The sequence below is a fragment of the Diadema antillarum genome, unplaced genomic scaffold (genome assembly GCF_040938485.1).
Source record: "Diadema antillarum isolate AM-2024a unplaced genomic scaffold, OU_Dant_1.0 scf00000045, whole genome shotgun sequence".
Lineage (NCBI taxonomy): Eukaryota > Metazoa > Echinodermata > Echinoidea > Diadematoida > Diadematidae > Diadema > Diadema antillarum.
In genome coordinates this window covers 880,740-900,370 of record NW_027270934.1, presented here as the reverse complement: position 1 = coordinate 900,370, position 19,631 = coordinate 880,740, and the positions used below count along the sequence as shown (strand labels likewise).

General features: G+C 40.0%; 1 protein-coding gene across 1 annotated transcript in view; it reads left to right on the top strand.

Annotated features, from left to right (window-relative positions):
- LOC139714079 (glutaminase kidney isoform, mitochondrial-like) overlaps window positions 1–19,631 on the top strand; it is a 78,013-nt gene that overhangs the window by 31,961 nt on the left and 26,421 nt on the right. The window contains exons 8-13 of the mRNA XM_071625805.1: window positions 1,990–2,107; window positions 2,746–2,922; window positions 4,697–4,828; window positions 5,259–5,354; window positions 8,318–8,456; window positions 12,571–12,634. Coding sequence (XP_071481906.1) covers window positions 1,990–2,107; window positions 2,746–2,922; window positions 4,697–4,828; window positions 5,259–5,354; window positions 8,318–8,456; window positions 12,571–12,634 — 726 coding nt within the window. The remainder of the gene's footprint in view (window positions 1–1,989; window positions 2,108–2,745; window positions 2,923–4,696; window positions 4,829–5,258; window positions 5,355–8,317; window positions 8,457–12,570; window positions 12,635–19,631) is intronic.

The window sequence follows — 19,631 nt, the reverse complement described above, 5'->3', positions numbered from 1 at the left end:
GAAAATATTCGGGAGAGACGTGACAGTCTTACTGGAAAACTGGGTCCCGTACTCCCATAATACGTATGCTCATGTAACTAATTATGAATACCAACACACATACAAGGAAAGATTAACTGTCAAAAACGTATCCGAGAAAACCACCTGCAGAAAGCAACCTGCTGTTCATGGTCTCCCGCAACAAGACCATGCCTCCTCTGGATCTTATAGGGATGAAATTTGATGTCATGGATGAGACGGGAGAACGATGATCTAGATATGCCCAGGTTGTTTCTCCTCCTATTCTGGTGCGGGTCCTCCTCAATGCTCTGCTGAAACTCGGTGATTCCGGCATCCGAACGGACGTTTCTCGAACGTCCCAAGTTGCCATGGCACAAACTGGTTCTGTGCTCTTCATATTTGCGATAGTTCCGTAGGATGGTGCTCTTGGAAGGCCGACGGGCTTGAGGAAATCTTCCTACAAATAGTCTTCTCGTGTCTGAAAGACCGTCTCAATATAAGTAAGCACCGTAAGGGCATGCTCTTTGCTTGAAAACTGTGGATGAAACACCACGTTGCCTTACAGGCACGTGTCACGCGTAAACTTTCTTGCCTGCTTTGTCAACGCTCATGTCTGCACAACTTTTGTTGTTACAGTGCCGTGGCCGGCGAATACGGGACCCATAACCCATCCAAAGGTTTTATTGATATCTAATCTATGATCCCATTATAAGCAAAAACCAGTCGGTGACTGGTCACTGACTGGTCGTCCACTGCTTATAATCTAATCGTTATCAAAAGCTTTCGTCACACATAAATGAAACCAGTTGCTGACTGTTCATAGACTACAATTAATTGAATCGTTAGGTGGTTGTCAGTCGCGGAAGGTGATTATGGGGCCGATTAGCCTCCGTATGTTTTTAATATTTAAAGCTTTGGTCACACATAAGCAAAATTTCGCAGATCAGATTATCAGTTAGTTGGTGACAGTTCATATTGAGAAATTTTAAAATCAGTCAGCCACATTGTAAAATCGTGTCTTTAAATTTCTTGCGAATGCTCGAAGACACTGTAATTTCACAATAGATGTCTCAGAGTCATAGGCTAGCAGAAACATCTCAGCAACTAACAAAATCTGCAGTCACGATCTAGTTTCAAGCCCGGTGAGATACCTCTTAATTCGTTCATAAACTGACACAGCAATATTCTCAGTTCTCATTGTATTTATCAATGTGTACTTAATTAAAAGTACGAGCTTTATTCCTAAACCACTCATGAACTCATGTCACTGCCAATCATGCCTTTGAATAAACCTTGCTATTTTCCACTAAATCTATAATTTCAATGAGCCCAACAGGTCGTCTCATTCACAATGATAACGGACAATGACAATCACACCATCCGCCCCTCCCACTCCCTCTTCCATTCACAGTAAAGAGCTAGGAGTGCAATGTTGCGTAATGTTGTCCACATTCCACAAATTGTGAACGCTACTGGTTCTATGGCAAGCCAGAATTCTCACTGGTTACGGTATCTCTGAGAGTGCAAAATGATCACATTTTGAAAATTGCAAGAGTTCACAAAAATGGTCCTAAAATCATAACACATTAACCAAAATTAAAGAACTTGTTGTCACTCTATTGGAAAAAAGAATGGCCTTTCCAATAGTATGCAAAATAATGACATATTTGCAACAATACTGCTGAAATTAAAGATCTTAGGTGTTCCGTTCTTTTCTGGGCCACCCTGTGTAGCGCATTTTCCATGTATATGTTCAAATGCTTTTTTCACAAGGAAATTATTATTGGAACATGAGTTTTTGGATTTTTTTTAAGAGGAGGAGGAGATGTTGAAGAACTGCTGGTTGAGGAGAGTTTAAGGTAATAGATTCCACAGTTTTAGAGCAGAATGCTGCAGTCCCATATGTTTTGAAATGATGATGTCTTGTGTAGTAGCTCCTTTTTCATGACAGACCCCTTGACATGTCTCTTCTACTATATCTCACAACAGGTTCCTGTCAGAGAAGAAAAGTGGTGCCAGGAACTTTGCCCTCTCTTACCTCCTTCAGGACTACAACTGTTACCCCTCGGGGGCTGATCCCCTGGATGTCCTAGACCTCTACTTCCAGGTAAGAAGGAAAAGTGTGTGTGTGTGGGGGGGGGGGGGGGGGGGGGGGGGGGTTGAAGAGGAGGGAGAGAGTGAGTGAGGGGCAAAAAAGAATGGTACTATGGATGTGTTCGAGCGCTCTCTGGAAACGTGCCATACCCGTGCCAGAGGAATGCTCAAACGATTCGAAAGTGCACCATACCGTACCGAACAGTGCCATAGGTGGACCACTTCCCATTGTGCCTCAAAAGTGACTAGACCATGCCATATTGTGCCACAGAGTGCTTGAATGCAAAAAGGCCCAAAAGTGTACCATACTGTGCTGCAGCTTGTTTGAAAATATAATTGTTTGGGCAAGATCAATTGTCACACAACACTCTACCTACCCACAATGCTGAACAGGGAGGAATAAAAGTTGTATGCCTATTATTACAAAATTATTTTACACCTTTGATCTCAAAACACTCCAAAACAACATGTCATCCTGGCAAATCTTGTCAGCCAGGTTTCTTGGTAGACATCTTTCAATGTATCGCTAGCAGATTCCAAACGATGTAAGATGAATTTTGAGCTCTTTTTAGAACTATGTGTTGGCTTTTAATTTCAGTTTCGTGACTTTACTAAGCTTGAGAGCCCTCCATTTTTTTTTTCTGTATACAGATTTGTTCACTAGAGATCACCTGTCAGTCGGCCAGCATCATTGCAGCCACTCTGGCCAACGGGGGCATCTGTCCGCTGACCGGTAAGAAGGTCTTTGAGTCTGTGGCCGTTCGGGACACCCTCAGCCTCATGCTGTCCTGTGGCATGTATGACTTCTCAGGACAGTTTGCCTTCCAGGTGAGTAGGCATGTGGTAGAAAACATTTCATCGCTGCGGCAACAAGACCTTGTATCTACAAAATGTCAAATGTTCAGGAGAGCCAAAAAACATGGTGGCCAAAGCACTATAGCGAATGGTGGCTTCATTTTTGGAATAACGACAGTTGGGATTTGGACAGGACATCACTTATCCCATTGTTTGACCATTTATCCAAAAAAGTCATTTTCACCAAAATTTCAGATACAAGGTCTTGTCACCCCAAGCGATGATTTGTGTCACACCTTACTGGATTAATGACCCCATAACATGGGGAAACATGGATGGTCCAAAAGACTTCATCTTCATTTGCTGCCCTCGGTATTCATTCAAAATCCACGAACAGCACCCATCAGCCACGTGTCAACAAATGTGTGCATACACGCTAATTAGTAACAGTTGACTTTACAGTACGTCCCAAAAAAAATTACAATCGGATTTTCGCAGTGATAACACCCAATGTGATTAAAGTGTCCAAATGCTGCTTCAGGGTCTTGAAATACAGCATCTTAGCTCTATTTTGCAGAAAACCCCATTCAATTTGGTTAAGCGGTCACAGAGAAATGTGGATTATTGTAAAGCATGTCATGAGTCTGATTCTTCCAATTTTGGCACTTGAATGCTCTTGGAACTGCATATTAATGTGTAAACACAATAGACATAACTTGGAGGGAAGAGATTCCTGACATGCTCTACAAAATTCCTCATTTCTCTTTGACCACTGAAGCAAAGCGAATGGGGTTTTCTGTCAGATGTGGGCAATGAGATATAGTTTCATACCCTGAAATTGTATTAGGATTGATTCACTGTTTTTAAAGTTATCATTGCGGATGGTCCCATTGTAATTTTTTTTTTTTGACATACGGCACATCTTCCGCTGAGTGTCCACTTTCATACATGTAGAGATCAGTGATAGAGCTGTACACTGTTTGTTATGGAGCTCTCAAAGATATCTTAGCCGGGCTAACCATCCCACTCTACGGTATCCTTATACTATAAAGTCTTATGATTTCTTGAGACAAACATGGAATAGTCACATCAGTAAGACCCGTTATATGAAGAAACAAGTACCCCTGTATAATCATTGTTCTTCTTTAAGGGATCGTATAGTTTTGGTTGAGACCTAATTTCAGTTTTCTAACATTTTTTGGTGAGATGAGAAACCTCTTATGAAATATGAAGGAGCCTATATCATTCCATGTGCAATTCAACGTTTATTTGATAAGAATTGGTTTTGAAATGGCTGAGATATCCAAAACAGAGCGATTCTAATAAAGTGTGGGACCCACCTTTTATTATGATCGCTTTGTTTTACTTTGTTTTTGGATGTTTCAGTCATTCCAAACCCGATTTTCATCAAATGAACTTTGAATTTCTCTTAAAATGATATGTTCTGTACTATTACATAAGTCTTTTCTTGATATCTTGGAAAAAGTTAAAAGCCCACTTCTCATCTCTACCAATACTGTACCATCCCTTTAAGCAGTGTTCACATTTATGACACTACAAAAGTAAAATTTGCAACTAATTGACAAATTGCCCTGCATCGACGTAAATAAGCACTGAATTGATCAGTGTTTTGTAGTAATAGCCATGATAAAAAATCATAGGCATACATGGGCTTATTGACGTCGATGCAGGACAGTTTGTCAATCAGTTGCAATGAAAACATCTCGACTGAAGAATTTCATAAATTTGAAAAAATAAAATTTGCCAGTAGTAAAAGTTCACTGTCCATTGCTCTGAACTCTCTCAGGTTGGAATGCCAGCCAAGTCTGGAGTATCTGGTGGCATCTTGTTGGTGGTTCCCAACATCATGGGCATCATGCTCTGGGCCCCTCCGCTTGATCGCTTTGGCAACAGCTCCAGAGGCATCCAGTTTTGTCAGGTGTGTATGGAAAGCCATGTGTGACCAAGCACAGGTTCACATACAATGTATGGATGCTGTACAATTTTATTTGCCTTGCATTATTAAGAAATAAAATAACAGTTATATGATTCTTGCTATGCCTGTATTTCACAGAAGACCAAGAAGCAGTTTACTCAAGCATATCTGTTACGCTCATTGCTTGGCTACAAAATCTGCTTTTTCACTTTGACTTTTTTTATTGTCTTCATGTCTCTTCACTATTGCCAATATTTCAGCTCATAGATACCATATAATTGTGTAAAAAATGTCATATTTATGCATGGTCATATCTGCAGTTTCTGAATGATACAGAATGATGTTAATGCAGGACTTTGGTAGAATAATTTACTATTTTTGCTTAGTTTTGTTGACCGAATACGACATGCTGATTATGTTTTCAATTTTGCAGGATTTAGTGACGCACTTCAACTTCCACAACTATGACAACTTGCGGCATCATTCGGCCAAGAAGATTGACCCGGTCACTCAGCGAACACACAGCCAGGTAATTTAAAGACCTCATACCAGTCACTTTCTGACCACATAAGGATGAGGGATGGGAGGTCACTAAGTTTACAGTGTGTCTGATTCAGACACGGTGGATTGCTGGACCTTCTCACAGAGGAACCAGTGTGTGACTGCATGTCTTAATTCTCCCTATCACATATAACAGTAAAAATCTCAAATGGTGGTGGTGCTACTTGATATCTGTAACAATGTGTGGACAATGCTGTGCCGGTGCACAATGCGAGCTCTATTTTATCATACAGGAAAAACATGGAGCATTACAATGTATTTCTCTATCTCCAAATTGCTGTAAAAGTGGAAATTTTTTGGTGTTGAAATTTTCGTGCTTTTCGTGCAACCACAAACAAGTGCAAAAATAAAAGCACACAAATATTTTTGCGTGCCATATGTTCCAGTAGTTTATATCTTGATTCTGCGGAATTAAAGACATGTGAAACTCTTCTTACCCGGCTGAGCGCAAAAAGTTAGTCACGCCAAAATATCCACTGTTACAGTATGATAGTTTTGTAGATTTTCTCTGCAGTTGTTACATGTTTGGAAAAGAAAATCAAGTTATAAGTTCTGAAAATGCAATGCTAATTGTGAAGTGACAATTTTTAGTCATGATAAAAAGGGATAAATTAGATATGATTACTGCATATACACTCTGTCTGTGCCTGCTGCGCAATAACTCTGTATTACTTGGAAATGGACAAGTCACTGCCCTCCATGCATTGTGTGTGGGTGCGCAAGATCACCTTAATTCATTTTCATGTAGCGTACAATGTATGGTCAGTGAACAGACCCACCCGCTAGCCACAAAGTGTTTAGGTACATTTATGTGTGATAGGGAGGATCAAACTTCTTAAATGCTTCTTTATAGTTAATACTCTGTCAAAACACAGCATTACAGACATTTGTTGATTTGTCATCTGCAGTCTACTGCAATTAACATTGTTTTTCAGGGGCCCTCATGAACTGTACTTTATCTTTTATTCTGATTGGCATGAGGTCACGTTGCATAATTCTTTGTGATGTAATATTTGTAGTCAACTCTCATACAAGAGTTAGGCCAGAGGGCCTAAGATACTATCCCTTGATATCAGTCAGACACTGAGGGTGCCTTCTTTAATCTCTAAGCCTTTTTACATAACAAGGTCTCCTTCGTAGTGGCAGTGTCTCCTTTTAGAACAAGGCCCCCTTGATATGACAAGGTCCCCCTTACAGGGTAACCCTTGTGTCAATGCCATGGCTATGCATCCTTGTATATATCAAGGAAACCTCCAGATGATTTTTGGACTTTTACATATGAACAACTATAAATTGGTTATACTGGGTACAGAGTTTTAGAATTTAAAGTGATTGTTTTGAGGAATAAGAGTGTTTTCAAAATTTATAATAAATCACAATGAACAAGGATGATGACATGCAGCCTCATAACAAGAATGCATGAGGAGGGGCTCAAGGAAGCAGAACAAAAGAAGAAAGCATGGATAGATTCTACACAGGTTAACTTGTTAAGGGTGGGATTTCACGGAGCACGCGAGCGATTTGCGAAGGACGCGAATGACAAAATCCAGCATTCGTATTTTAGTCTGCAAAAGATCGCCAAACATACGTGAGGGTTCGGAAGCATCGTCAATTGTTCGCAAATGACGTTTTTACTTCGGCGAGAATTTCAAAAAAGTTTGAAATTTTTTGCGAACCTTTTCCGCACACTTGGTTGTGATTTGCTCGTGAATTGTTCTCAAAAGTGTCTTTAGAGCCTCGTCATATGCGCAAGACCTTTGCAAGACACGCGCGATGTTCGCAAAATGTTTGTGAAACCCCAAACAGACTCCGAAACTTTGGAGAATGTCTCGCGTATGTTACGCGAAATCTGCGAAGTTTTTCCGATCATTTTACAACGTAATCGCAAACTGTTCGCGTACCTTTTGAGACATTCTCGCGAACGTTTAGCGCACATTTGGGGGATGTATGACCTATATGCTTTCTACAAATAAAAATCGTAGCATACATCTAAATATCAAACAATTATGAACAACTATAGTAACAAAAGAAATTAAAGACTAGCAAAGAGAAAGAAATGTTAGATATACAAAAGAAATCGCAGAATACACTTAAAATTTATAATCTAAAGTATGTAAAATATCATTTGAACTACAGAGATTATGTGTTGGAGGAACTGCAAAAAAAAACCAACAACAACAAATGCTTTACTAGTGGAGATAGGTCCTTGGAAAAAAAATGTAGGCAAGCACACGATAGCGAAATGAGAGGAAAAAAAAGGAGAAATAGAGGAAAGAAAAAAAAATCAACTCAAGACAGCTTCCATCTCTCCTTGGGTACATTTTCTCCCATGACTATTGAAAAATTTTCGTTGTTCACATTTCCGTCGCGTGTTCTTCGTGTACGTAACATGCTGTACTTTAGCAATGATACACACGACATTCGCACGTACGTCGTGAAAACTTCGCACAAATTGCTCAAGAATAGTTTTCGGCTTCATTGTCGGAACACATTCGGAGAAAAACTTTTCCGAATGTTGGATTTTGTCATTGGCGTCCTTTGCAAATCGTTTGCGTGCTCCGTGAAATCCCACCCTAAGCACATGGTATTGTAATGGAATTACATTGCTACATTTCTGAAATATGTGAGGCTCGTATGTCATCATCCTTGTTCAGTGTAATTTGTTGTGGGTTCTTTCAGAGCATTGCTTTCTCTGCTCAAGAACCACGATAAATTCCACAAATCTATACAATGGAGCTGTTGATTTATGTACATGTACTCCATGATGTGAAATTATGAAAATTGTCTGGAATGCCCCTTTCTAGCAGAACAATTTTGCCCCTCCACACTCACCACACACACATACACACCACCACCTCAACCAGATACTTTGAGTGCAACCAAAATGAATGATGTGAGAATGTGTTTGTGTGTTCTCCATGTGACCACCAGGCCACTAGGATTATGAAGTTACTCTTTGGTGCCTACAATGGCGACGCCAGCGCTCTACGTCAGTACTTCTTACAGGGTATGGACATGGGGGAGTGTGATTATGACAGCCGGACGGCCCTCCACCTCGCGGCTGCCGAAGGTAGGACGAGCCTTTTCTATCTGTCAAAATGTGTGGCGTTTCGCCCCATTGCATTTATTTGTAAAAACAATTTTATCATGATCGCTTTTTTGGATATCTCAGCCATTTCAAGGCCAATTTTCATCAAGTAAACATTGAATCCTTCTTAAAATTACATGCTCTTTCATATTTCATAAGAGGTTTCTCATTATATCACTAAAAAGTGTTATAAACCTGAATCCTCACCTCAACCAGTACTGTACAGTCCCTTTAAGGCAGTGCGAGCACTATTTGATGGTACATTAAAAGCATGAGGCACTTTCTCTATCTCCAAACTACCATAGTTTTGTAGATTTTCGTAGCAGTTGTTAGTGTAGGGAAAAGAAATGTGATGTTATAAACTCTGAAAATGCATTTCTATTGTGAAGTGACGATGTTTTAGTCATGATAAAAAGGGAATAAATACATGCGGTTGTTCAGCAAAATCTGCATGCCATAGGGAGGATGCAATGGATGATGTCATTTAAGTTGTTTTTTCATTAATGCAGACGTATCTATTTGACATGATTTGATGGGATTTGATTCAATCAGAGTCCACCCCAACTATCAAACTGGATTCTGCATTATCATTGTATGTACGTTAATCAGGGAACAAGTTGTCTTTTGATTTTAGGATATGCAATTCTTTTGTGAATAAATAGTAACGCTAATGCATCAAGCAAACTGGATGGCTAGAGCTGCAGCAAAACTTGATGCGTTTGCAACCATTATGAAATCTTAATTACGCTTACACTCTTTTGAAGTGACTTACCTCAAAAGGAGATAGAAGATAGACAGAAAGAGGTTATTCATGAACTGCTTATGAAATGGTTTGCTGTATTAACTGAATCTCCAGCGATATTATAAAAAGTCTTTGTGTGAAAAGTTCAAACGATTATATTGTAATATAACCGGATTTCTCCAGTTACTGTGGGATCTTTATTGGGTATGTTCGCGGACACCTCACTCGGACTCACAACGATCACATCATATCGCATCATCACGTAGAGAAAGCATCAATAATTCACCGAGAAGACAATCGAAGTGCGTGCGAAGAAGAACTTTATTACCGTACTCGCCAATCCGGCTACCCGTCAGGACCAGTCGCCTGACACGATGCACCACTGTATCGCCGCACGAATGGCCGATACACACGGCGTTACAAGACTTTAGTGTACAATACACTACAAAACCACGGGGGGACTCCGCGGACACGTCCGCCCCCGACGAGCGTCAGCTCACCACTCCTCGCTCCTTCTACCCGAGCGAGAGTATAACCACGTGCGACCCGTGACCCCCATCGAAACTCATACGGTCATGGGGTCACCGCACGCCCCCTACGTCCTAACCAGACGTACCAGAGACAGCAACTTCAGTGCTCTAACCTCATTTCATTACACAGCCCCTCCCTAAGACTAGTCAGTCCCTTGACTAGGGCAACTCGGGCTTTACATAAATAATGAAATGACCGAAACCGGATACTACAATCCCGTATCCCACACAAACAGAAACATAAACAATAAACGCTAGAACAACATTTTTACATAAACTTCACAGATTAGCGTAAGCACATTTACCTATTCTTACACGCTAAAACAACCAAGTGTATGACATACATACGCGAAACACTGGTTCGCAACTTTGCATTTACATTTATTTACATAACTTAATAAACAAAAAAAAGATGTGAAAACCGCATCATTACTGAACAAGCGAGGTATTTATCACTAGGCCTATGCATCATGGTCTCCCGCCTAGCTTAAACAACGAACTCCTTAAGTATAGCTTGTCCGATAGTTTACATTGTATTTACACGTATTCACACACACACACACAAAATAAACAAAGCTCTCTTAATAGCAGTCCACATTTTAAAGACAAATAAAACATTGTAGCGTCATAAGTCGTTGCGCCTTCCGCTACGGGTTCCCGTCCTGCACTCCAACCATAGCGTCTCCGGAGAATTCCTTGCGCCGCCCCACTTGGTGTAGCAGATACCCTTATCGTAAGTCTTCTCGCAGACCACATGACAGATATGACAATACGTCACTGCTGGTTCAACCTGTCGAAGTAGCACATGGCGTTGCAGGTATGGTGCACCTATTGCAGGGATCCCGCAGTTTCCTACATTATATACATTAAGTTGCGGCTGTACACGAGTCACTACAATCACCTGGCGCTCTACCCAGCATCCCTGATACGAGTCATCGCATCGCTGAGGAGAGTTTCGCTTCCTTGGTTGATTGCGCCGGAGATCAGTATGGAAAACGTCGGAGAAATGGATTCATCTTTGCCGGTATGCGAATCGATAGGGTCAGACTCTGGTCGAACGTCTGCAGTTTCGTTGAGGAACTTCCGAGGTGAATGGTGCCACGAGGACATGACGATCCGGCTCCTGTAAAGGAGCATCAATACCTCCACCAACCTCGATCAAAGACTGTAACAACGGCTCACCAAAGCACTGTTTCATTCGAGCCAGGTGCATAAAGCTTTTCTTTCCGATGTTTTCTATTGTGTTCGGCAGGTCACGTCCGACAACCTTCCTACAACCAGGAACGGACCTTGTCATTTCCGTTGTCATGATGTGTAGCAACGCAGAATTGCATTAAAATGCACCAGGAATAGAGTTTCGGTCTGATCGTGAAAACATGCATGTGCACGCATAGCAGGCATTCGATTTGAAGGCACTACTAACGACACTGCAGGCATGGCAGGCATTCAAGGTGAAGGCACCGCTGGCACTACAGGCGCTACTATTTCTTCTTGACGAGTAGGGTCCTACTGTATTTTCTTGCGGCGTAGACTTCTGCCTCTCAAACAACTTCAACTTCATGATGTCGGTATTGACAGATGAACTTGCAGGCATACCGGGCATTCAATTTAAAGGCACCGCTGACACTGCATGCGCTATAGGGTCCTCTTGACAGGCGCTATTCTCTCTTTATCTTCTCCAGGCTGCGTAAAGTCTAAAACAATACAGGCGCCTTCGCCGGCAAGCGCCTTTCCCCTGCAGGCGCCTTCGCTCGCAGGCGCCTTTCCCCTGCAGGCGCCTCCGCCTGCAGGCGTCCTTCACTGCAGGCGCCTTCCCCTGCAGGCGCCTTTCACCTGCAGGAGCCTTTCAACTTCAACTGCAGGCGCCTTTCACCTGCAAGCGTCTTTCACCTGCAGGACGAAATATACGCAAGATGAATTTACTGATCCAGACTCACCCTGCAGGTAACGAAAAATATAGTAGGCATTCGTAACGAGGGCACTACTATAGCACTGCAGGATTAATCATCTCTCCTCTAATGCAAAATATGTCACAACAACATGAAAATGATCGTTATAGCAGTCTCCTGGTCCACGCAACCCATCCCACCGCTGCCACCAATGTAATATAACCGGATTTCTCCAGTTACTGTGGGATCTTTATTGGGTATGTTCGCGGACACCTCACTCGGACTCACAACGATCACATCATATCGCATCATCACGTAGAGAAAGCATCAATAATTCACCGAGAAGACAATCGAAGTGCGTGCGAAGAAGAACTTTATTACCGTACTCGCCAATCCGGCTACCCGTCAGGACCAGTCGCCTGACACGATGCACCACTGTATCGCCGCACGAATGGCCGATACACACAGCGTTACAAGACTTTAGTGTACAATACACTACAAAACCACGGGGGGACTCCGCGGACACGTCCGCCCCCGACGAGCGTCAGCTCACCACTCCTCGCTCCTTCTACCCGAGCGAGAGTATAACCACGTGCGACCCGTGACCCCCATCGAAACTCATACGGTCATGGGGTCACCGCACGCCCCCTACGTCCTAACCAGACGTACCAGAGACAGCAACTTCAGTGCTCTAACCTCATTTCATTACAATATCATCCATCTTATTAAACCATTTAGTTATGTGTACTGTAGTTATGGCACATGATTTTCACGAATTGGAGCCAATGGCCTTTTTTGCCGGGATAAAATAAAGTTATGTAGCACCCTTTAATGTACCATTGGAACAGTGCTGTCTTTTCTTGGAGTCTTGATTAAATGGAGATGACTGTTTTATTACATAGTGTATTGACTGTGTGCACCCCATTCATCCCCAGGTCATTTAGAGTGCGCAAGGTTCCTACTAGAGAGATGTGGCGTGAGTCACCAAGCATTGGACAGGTGAGTACAGCTCCCTCTATTGGTGGTTAGTGGCCAGCATTGTGAGTTTTCAATAGGACCCCTTTTTTCATCACTAGATTCAAGCCCAGGCACTCAGTCTGTCTCCTCTCATACTGCAACACACTCTTGTAGGTGATGGTATAGAAATTTTATTTTGTGTGTTGCTATGTAGAATTATGTTTCATTGAGTTGACTCAGAATCACTAACAACAACTACTACAACAATACACCCTTCCTTTCCTTGACTAAATGATTTCTAAGAACATAGTGCATTTATTGTGAGTGTAGTGAAAATTCTGAATATTAGCTTTTTATTTGTGACTGTACTTTACTGTCTGTATCTTGTCAGTGTGTAAGTTGTATCTCCACTCATCAAAAATCTACTGTATTTGTATCAATTTCATAAAGTTGGAACAAGTGCAACGTGCCTGTGTGTATGCATTTGTAAATTTGTTTCGCAGATATTCCAACTGTTTGTTTCTCTCCCGACTGCCCCCCCCCCCCCTCTGTTTATCGTTGTGTATTATCTATCCTACGTGTATATATTGCCCATTTCCTGTCCACACTTGCAAGAAACATATATTTGTTTGATTTGACTTGTAATTGAAGTTAAGACCTTAGTTAGATCTCTTGACCTGAAGGATGTCGGAGGGACATTCAAGACTCTATCTGTATTACCAATAGATTTTCTTCAAATTATTTCGTTTTTATTCATTGCATGATGGATTTTTACACTCTTTGTATCTCACATTACTGCTGTGTGAGATCAGCATCTGTATTTTTTTTTTTCTCACACTTTTACCTCAATCTGCCATTTCTGCAGTAAATATTGTGTGGGTAGATATTTTCAAGAATGACAAAAGAATTATACAGATTACATGAGTTATTTAAATACAGTATTTATCCAAATTTATAAATGTTTAAACTGTGACTACTAATGGTGCAGCTTTTGGACAGTTTTGAAGATAGGCAATGTTTAAAACCATTTGAATCAAATGTTACCATTCCAGTTTTGTAGTCCTCTTTTGAATATCACATGAATAGAATTCAGAAATTATGTATATCTTCACGAGCAAACTTCCCTATCATAAAACATGGTAATGTTCTCTTCGAGTGCAGAATGATTAGAGAAATACTTAGTGTGAATTTACTAAAATATCACACAATATTTTCAGAGGTTATCCATTCTGAAAGATATGATTAATTTCATGTAAAGCCCACTATAGTTGTTTCACTAGTCTTGTATTTTTTTCCCCCATGTACTGAATTTAAATATTTGGGAAACTTTTTCTTCGAGTGTATTAATCTACATGAATAGAGGGAAAGATATCATATAATGCATGACTTGCTAAAACCATCAATACAGCTTTATTTCAAGGAACGCACATTTGTACTACGTTAGATTACTATATACAGTGTAGAGGAAAGCATGAAAGATTGATTAGGATACTGGCTACCAGCATGACTGTAAATTTTCAAAGAAGAATTTCTATGATTGTATTTAGTGTTTGGTTGGGTGTACTTGTATTCTAATACATTTTGTTTATTTTACAGTTGCATGTATTGTGCTGTGTTTAAATATAATCATCCCCTGCTGTTCATAGAATTGGTAGTAAGAATTTTAATTTTTATCTCAGTTTGATGAAGTGATGATTGAAGTACAAAAAAACAAAACATGCATCTTTGACTTCAGTGGGTCAAAGTATTTCGCAGAGATGACAACTCTTACTTCTTTGCAGTATTCGGCACTATTTTTTAAGCCAAAAATAATGCAAGTTTCATGGAAAATGCTGTTTTTTCCCAAATTGTATTCTCATTGTACACAATCCTGTCATGTCTATTTACAGGAAATGTAAAAATACTGTCACCAAAAATATGCCTTTTCAGCCCTCAGAAGTGTGTTTTGTTTGTTTGTCTAATGTTTTTTGCGAGGTTAGCATCCATGAATTTGATGCAGCAGTGTCCCAATTATTGGAAAGTGTGGCTTGTTTACCAGCACTGCTTGTACATTATCATTAATGTTTGTGCTTTGAATTATTTCACCCCAGCATGCTTTCCTGCATCATAGGCAACATGTAAAGAAATTTGACACATTATTAATAGACTTGGGCTCCAAATATCATCTCTATCTTCTTATCTATTGCATGTCATGGTGAGCATGTTCAACTGGGATTTGAACCTAGCACCTACCAGTTTAAGATACCACACAAATGGTGCCTAATCACAGACCCCATGAACTGTGCATGGCAGCTACTGTTCCTAGAGTTCAGAGTTTGTCCCTGGTCCTCCACAGTTGGTGGACAAACAAAATCACGAAACCACCCCAAATCGCCTAAATCTGCGTATCAATCAACGTCCGTTCCACTGATAAGTCCCTGAAGAAGCTTTTAATAGATAAAAGTGACTCTTTCAATCTCATTGTTTCCATCGCTCTGACTCCTTCTGTCTCTCTATTTGATACCCTACAGTGAGATCTCCCCCCCCCCATCTCTCAATCTCTCTCTTTTGCCTTCTCTCTATCTCTTTGTCTTTCTCTCTCTACCTCTACTTTTTGGTCAGAAGTTAAGTTGTCCGTTGTTATCACAAAAGTATATTAGTTTGGACAGTCATAAAGTCATTAGGCCTAATTAAGGTGTTGTCTTTAAGATAAAACAACACACTTATCTCGTCTAGTGAGTCAGTCATCCAAGGAAAACACTACCTTGATTGATTTCCACTATGTTTGTATATGGTCATCTCTGTTCAGTCAGGTATCTGTGGAAGCAGTCATAATGGGGGTCTTTAGGGCAGTGTAGAAATACTCTATAAGATGTTACTTTCGCGAGGGTTTATTTTTTGTGAATTTTGCGAATCACAGTTGGATCGGGAATTTATCAACATGTGAAAATATCACCGTGCACTGGGTTAAAGGGATGTATAGTTTTGGTTGAGACGTAACTTCAGGTTTCTAACATTTTTTTTGTGAGATAATAGGGAACCTCTTATGAACTACAATTGTATGATATTGCATGTAATTCCAACAGGAATTCAACGTTTATAAGATGAAAATTGGTTTTGAAATGGCTGAGGTATCCAAAACAGAGCAATCCTAATAAATGATGGGACCTACCTTTTATTAGGATTGCTTTATTTTACTTTGTTTTTGGATGTCTCAGCCATTCCAAAACCGATATTCATCTAATAAACTTTCAATTCCTCTTAGAATGGTATGTTCTGTACTCTTTCATGAGTGGTTTCTTGGTGTCTCACGTTAAGTTAAAAGCCCAATCATCATCTCCACCAATACTATACCATCCCTTTAATAGTGCATTTATGATAGCATCAGTGTCAGTTTGCAAAAACAATATCTTGCAAAAATGTTTGTGACCCCCTTGTTCGTGAAAATATCTATATGCGAAAATAACAGCTTTTACAGTAAATTGATGGCCATGGATGCCGATCCACTGTGGCTATTCCATTTGCATACACTTCTTTTGTTGTGGTACCAGTACATTGTGTTAGGAAAATTGTGTTCGTTCTTGCATGTAGGTGTGTGTGGGCATTGCATCACTTTTTAAGGTTGGGATTAGAATTCCTTTGCGCAAAATAGGAAAACGGATCTTGTCATTTCCTGTTGCTACAAGATTGATGACATGATCAGAAACATTCATATGGATGCCTCCTTTTGTCTAGCTTTACTTCTTAGATCACTTTATATCACAAATTATTTAAGAACTGATCACCTGATAGAATCTTCTGTGTACCTGGGCCAGGTATGCTGCTACATGGTTTGTACAGGCAGTGATTAGATAAGGGAAAACCCCTTTAGGTACAATTGTTGATGTATGATGTCATGAAACTTAGGCTAGAAATATCATATTTCAGTGGTAATGTAATCTGGACAGAAGGGTAGATGTGAATGTAGATTGATCTCCATCTGAAAAGGTAGTAACGAAAGATAAACAGACAAGGTCAAAAGTCACTATACATTACTTACCATGCTAGCTTAACCCGTTGAGGACAGGCTGATTTTCCTACAACATGCATTTCCCATAGACACCTGCCCGAGTATACTCGGGACTCGTCCTCAATGGGTTAATATTCTCTTGCTTTATTAATGCCTTGTCTGCCTTGGAGTCAGGACTGCATAACATAACAATGTCGAAATTTTGGAGCTTGGGTATTTGTTCCAAGTTCATTGTGTCACTGATGTGTAGTGTTGCTGCCTAGAAAGCAGTAGATGACAGGTTCAAATCCCACTGGTTCCGTTTTTTTAGACATGTTTGTGAAAAATGTAGATCAGCAGTTGCAATCTTACAAATTTCATTTAAAGACTGAGACAAATTGAAGAAAATTCACACTTCAATATATATCATCTTAACTTCCTGAGTGGGGAGCATCAAATATCGCTTAAGTGTAGCTTTTAGAGAATAAATAGTTGAACAAGACTTTATATTGTCCGGAAGATTATTCTAGATACCCGGACCTGAGTGTCTAATAGATGTGTCAATGTGGTTATCGATCTCACAAAAGTGTCTTACAAGTCTCCATGCACAAATGTTATACTCACAAAATATTGTAAAGTGTGTACAGTGATTTGTTAGTTGAAATTAATGAGGAAAAGTCAAAGGTTACCAAAATTTGCGGTCCCAAATTTGAATTTGTAACATATTGAATAGAAACATCATTGAAACAGCATTACCTACAGGCCGGGAATACAAATTTTGGTACAAAACTTCTCCTAATCTTCTTCACAGTGTGTTTAATTGATGATATAAGGATCATTTTTATTTCAATAATATACACATGTTAAAAACAGCAATAATATCAACACCAACTCTCAGGGATATTGCTTGTTTATACTAGGATTAAAAAAAAATAACTACATGTTTGAATGCAGGATATATTGTAGATGACTTTTGGAGGATTATCTTATAAGGTGGCTTTTTGTCACCACATATTGACTTTGCTAGGACATGCAGTAGGATGTTGCCTTGGTGGTAGAGTCCTTCTACTTACATCTTTTGCTATTTTTAGATCCCCTTGTATGTAATACGAAAGCTTCTCTCTGGTATTGAACACATCCTTAATGCCTGCTACATTGAATGTGCATCACAAAATTTGAGAACACTTGAACAGAGTTGGCTGACTTTCTGTAACCAGCAGCAGTGTACAAATATAAATCATTTTATAACACATTGTATAAAAGAAAACTGAAGATACCCTCACAAGATACAATATCAACACTGGAAGAGTCTCGGATGCGCAAGATAAAGCTGGATGTGTGTCCTGTGTTGTATAATTCCTGCCAGTGGGTCATACTGCAGACATACTTCACAGTACTAAAGTTATGAAAAGCGTGACGAGGATCTGTGGCTGTTTCATTGCATCTATTGATCCCTTATGCTGAATGATATTTCATTATTATTTTTATTTCATCATTATTTTCATTATTATTAAGTGATAACTTTTCTGAAATGCTGAAATTCACCATAACACTACCATTCCCTGAATATGTGCTGCAGGCAAATTAGCTGTCAAAGTTTGGACCAGTCATAATTAATTTCAACTGTATGTATCTGATCACCCTCTTTTTATCAACTCTCAGCCATATCGTTTGATAAGAGTCCAGAGCAATAAGAAATTCCAAAAGTGGTGGATTATTCCTTGGAAAGGAATGATCAATGAATGAACAGTTGTGTACATGTTCATACAAATATCATGTGCTCCTGTGTCTTCTGGCTTCTATTCTGTCAAATGTTCAATCATAAAAGCCTCTTTTACGATAGAGCTCTGTGCATATGCTGACGGTCATACAGTGTACATCATAGTTATGTGCACTTCAGTTAGCATCAATGGCATGATGAGTAACTGATATGGGAGACTCATGACAGACTCATATTGGAGACTCATATGGTGGACTCACTAATATGGGAGACTCATATGGGAGACTCATATGGTAGACACACTAATATGGGAGACTCATATGGGAGACTCATATGGTAGACTCACTAATATGGGAGACTCATATGGGAGACTCATATGGTGGACTCACTAATATGGGAGACTCATATGGTGGACTCACTAATATAGGAGACTCATGGGATACCCATGAGAGAGTTATATAAGAGACTTGTATGAGAGACATGAGTGGCATGCTGTATGGAAGATTTATATGGGAGACTCATTTGAAAGACAGTATGATCTTAACCCGTTCCATACTGAATTCTGAAATGCCTATAGATAGACTTAATACGCAGGTCACCAGGTTACCATATGGAAAAGGTTAACACGTTATCCCATAAAAGCATGTTTTGTGCATGTTGCAGTTTTGCTTTTCATTTCCTTTTGGTTATGGAAAGAATTAGAGTGTGCCTGCATGCACAAATGTAGAATTTCTTCAGAAAATGATGTGAAAAATCCCACACTAGTTTATCTACCACCATGCATCAGAATCACTTGTCTGTAGATGCTACTTTTAGCTTTCATTTACTTGATTTTCTTCAGAAGAGGATGCAGTGTCCCATGTTGAGTGCCTCTCAGCAAATATCTAAGTGTGGTAGAAGGACCCTCTTGAGTGAAATGGTTTTATAGCACCCTGGACTAGACCGGGTGGAGACATCTTAAAGGTAGGGGATACCTTTTACAGACCTCCCAAAATGCAGCAAAACATTAAATATGAACCTCAGGGGACTTGCTTAGGCCACTGCTTAGAAATTTGGAAGTCAACCGTTATCTAAAATTTGAATAATGCACAAAACTCAACTACTCAGTAGTTCTGTGTGTCAGCCACACTTAAGCATTTTTGTTGCATTCTTCTGTATTTGTGATCTATAAACACAAATCTAAAAGTACTAGAGTTGATGTAATAACATATAGAGTGTGTGGTAAGAATGTATATAGAAATGTTTGTAAGTGTTGACGAACTTTCTTCACAAAATATACATGATGGACACACATGCAGTACATGGGTCTGCGAAGTTAGCCTAGTAATGTACTGGAATTTACGGTGAGCCCC